Source organism: Acipenser ruthenus, chromosome 13 (assembly GCF_902713425.1).
Source record: "Acipenser ruthenus chromosome 13, fAciRut3.2 maternal haplotype, whole genome shotgun sequence".
In the NCBI taxonomy this organism is placed as follows: domain Eukaryota; kingdom Metazoa; phylum Chordata; class Actinopteri; order Acipenseriformes; family Acipenseridae; genus Acipenser; species Acipenser ruthenus.
In genome coordinates this window covers 34,169,305-34,173,073 of record NC_081201.1, presented here as the reverse complement: position 1 = coordinate 34,173,073, position 3,769 = coordinate 34,169,305, and the positions used below count along the sequence as shown (strand labels likewise).

General features: G+C 37.5%; 1 protein-coding gene across 1 annotated transcript in view; it reads right to left on the bottom strand.

Annotated features, from left to right (window-relative positions):
• Positions 1–701: 701 nt before the first annotated feature.
• LOC117417877 (G-protein coupled receptor 26-like) overlaps positions 702–3,769 on the bottom strand; it is a 10,369-nt gene continuing 7,301 nt past the window's right edge. The window contains exon 3 of the mRNA XM_058985194.1: positions 702–2,923. Within this exon, the coding sequence (XP_058841177.1) occupies positions 2,692–2,923 (232 nt within the window). The 3' untranslated portion in view covers positions 702–2,691. The remainder of the gene's footprint in view (positions 2,924–3,769) is intronic.

Genomic DNA, 3,769 nt, shown 5'->3' with positions numbered 1-3,769 from the left:
TCAAAAAAAGTGAAAGCCTCTGCATTGCTCTGTGCAAATGACAGTAGAGTACATTTTAATGCATGCTCACGTTTTACCTGGCAGCATGCCACTGCTGATGTACCTACTACTGCATGATGGCAGCAGTACTGCCAACTCAAATGCAGTTTTACAATTGCACTAGAATATCCTCTCTGAAATCTCAAAAGACAGGCCAATGTGTGCCTGAAGGTGACAGTGTCTGATTTAACCAAAACAGGACTGTCTAGTAGTCTAAAATACCAAACAGCAGCAGCAACATCAACAACATAATTTTATGATGCTATATTTGTTCATTACAACATGGCACCCTTTTATGCAAACAAATCCCTTTTCATTTTATAGATATTCATACCTGGAAAGATCCAAATACAGTACAATATGTTTTGAGTTAGAAATGGTAGGCTAGGATGTTAAACAATACGTTTTTACATTTTTTTTAAATGCCGTCATCTCCAGCAGAACAAAACACACACTAATATTGCTGTCTACATTTTGCCAGGTCAAATTATGCTTGTCTTGTTAGGCTGCACAGAGACTATTCTGTACTTGAGACTTGATTACCAAGTCTGATCTAAACTGACTGTGGTTCTGCAGATAAAAACAAGATAAAAAAAAAAAATATATATATATATATATATATATATATATATATATATATATATATATATGAAAGGGTCTAAAATCAGGAGCTGTTTAAGTCATACAGAGTTCACACATGCAAACAGCAGGTGATGGTAAACCAGAGATGCTAAATTCCTTTTATAGGGGACTACAAATATTATATTTACCATCCGTCATAGTAAACAAGGACCTTGTTCTTATCCTTTAACTGTTCAGAAAGTATTTGTCAATCAGTTCCCCTTGTAGAGCGCATGGCCTTGAGATTTGAGCAGACAGGAGTGCCCGGGGCACGGTTACTGAACTGTACAGAGTGAAGTGGGCATCTACAGCCCCTGCAGCCCATAGGCAGAGGAAGAAGTGAATTGAAAAACGTGAGTGATGTGAAATTAAAACAAAGAGGTCATGCTGTTGACGTATTGACATTGTACTGCATGGACAGTGAAATGGTAGATACATTTAACAGGAGGTTTATATGAATAGGGATGTATGGGCCACCCCAGTAGCCTCATGCTGATGCAATCCCACTAGTTAAGCTTTCACAATTCAGCTTCAACAAGCCTGCACAGTAGGGAAGCTTCAGTGGAAAAACACTTGGGATATGAGATTAACTTTTACATTACATTTTATTTATACAGAAAGAGAACATTAGAACTTCAGCTATCTGGATATGCAGTCACTTATATCTTAGACTCCTTCAATCAAGATTGAATTTTCATAGAGTACTATAATAGTGTCAAAGCATCTGACTACTGTGTCTTACTCGGCTGTAATTTAATTGCAGTCTGCTTCCTTGACCTAATGAGGTCAGGACATGCATCCCGAGTTGAATTCAATCCCAACTTCTTGGGGAAGGTAATATTTTAAAAAAATTAAAAAATCCTCACAAAGTGAATCAATCCTGTCAGTGTGGTGGGTGCCGAGGCTTGCTTTCAACCCAGGCATGTCTTATGAGGAAGGCACTCAAAGTACAGGCTTAGTCATTCTAAAGTTACAGACAAGCCAAGACAAACCCTGTCAATTAAACTCGACTTCATCAAACAACCGCAGGGGCTGAGTTCTACAACAGCGGCGTTTCTATGGAGCTCTCTTTTTTCTTTTCTCGGATGCACTGCACTGGCAGGCATGCCCATTAATGTGTTTCACAAGTGGTCTCCAATTGGGACACGATTTCGCAGTTTGTTATTAAAGCATTACCTACCACTGTGGAAGGTGGTCAATAAAAGTCCATCAGCCAGCCAGCCAAATGAAGAATGCAGTTGTTTGGTTCCAATTTTATTATATTATATTATAGAGTTAAATGAGAGTTAAATATTATATTATAGTGTTAAATGAGGACTGCTCTGAACATGAATAAATGAACAGAAAAAAAACAGGTCATGAGACATAAATAGTATAATGTATTCAAATTAGTGCCAAAGCATTTCCCAAAAGAAAGAAAAAAATATGGAAAGCTTGCAAACAAGGAATATTTGGACTTCATCTCACATATATATCTGCCTTTTAAAAAACCTTGTTGAGGAAGTGCTTATCAATTGTTAGGATCTGATATCACATAAAACTATGACCTCCATTAATCTGTAAAGCAATTCAAATATACTGTAAGTAGGACTGGGGTTCAACTCTAGTACAGACCATGATTCCAAGAGAGATCTATATGAACTGCCTATTGCACTAAACGTATTGGGGTAAATACTGTAGATCTCAAGTTGTAGAAAGTCAAGCATGGGACCAACAAACTCTTTTTAGCCATGCAACTGAACTTGACATTCAAACTTAGGCCTCTTGTGGTGGTTCACAAGGATTTTGCACACTGTAACACCTGATTGCCCCAAAAAATGTTTCATTGGCACCTTCCCGGTTTAGTCAGGCAACCGAACAACAATTTAAATGACTAAGGGAAATCAGTGGTGTTCAAAATAACTGGTCACCCATTTCCAATCAGCTTGTGTTGCCCTATAGTTACATAATAGGAATTATAGACCGGGATATTTTTGGTATTCTTGAACCATACATAATTAACAGCTTCTTCAAGCCTTCGTTGAGAGGTTTTCATGCCGTGGTTTGGATGATGGTGCTTCTTCCGTTCTCACCCCTTATTCTAGACGAGTTTAGTGAGCTCCTTTTCAGGACTCTGTTAATAATATCAGTGCATGTCTTCCTGTACTGATTCCGGAGAAGCGAGTACACAAAGGGATCTGAAGCCGCTTTGCTGTAAGCCAAGCACTTGGAAACAACTCCCCAATGAGGGCTGATAGGCACTGCTGAAGACAGCTCCACAAGCCTGTCAAAAAATAAAGAAATAAACACAATACATAAGAAATATCTGACAACATTTACCCTTGGACAATGACTAAAAGGTCATCACATCAAACACAACATCTTTTAAAAATCTCCTTCTAATATGAAACCTTGGCAAAGCGCTTTCTTTCACAGACCTGTGTTACTATTCATCCTAAAAGATGACTCACTTATCAAGGGTGTTACTTCAGGGAGTTTGGAAAACTCATCTTTGCTGTTCCTCATTCTTTGTTCAGCTAGCAGGATAATCCCTGAAAATCAGGGTTTTACTGTGACTGGAAATTTGTAAGCAGTGCCTTTTTTACATTTTAATTCTCTAATTTACAGTTTTAATACATTTTTCGATTTCCTTTTGTTTTTTTGTGTGGTCGTGCCCTGCAATGCAGCTTCCTGATAAGTTCTGAGGTTTATTTCTCTTGTGGAATTCATAGTGCAATATTTCAAGTTCTATGAAGAAGGAAACAATGTGAGAAACCTATATTTCAATTAAGATAATTCTGAAACATGCAGTGGCAAACTAATCTGTAGATTAATAAGTACTTCCAAAACGTAAGACCCCTATCTCAGCTGTCCAAAACGTAAGAGCCCTATCTCAGCTGTTTGTTTTTTTATTTGCAATTGTTGGTTCTGGGAAACACAAAAGACTATGTGTTGAAACGTTTTTCTAAAATAGTAACTGCTGTTTTGTGGTAGACATTTTGATGGACTTTTTTTGGTTTTCTTTGGATTTCTCATTTAGCATTTCAATACCATAGTTTACGTTTGTCAAGCCATTGTGTTTTGTGCACCTTTCATGAACTCAAACACAATTCTGAATTTGTAACTCCTT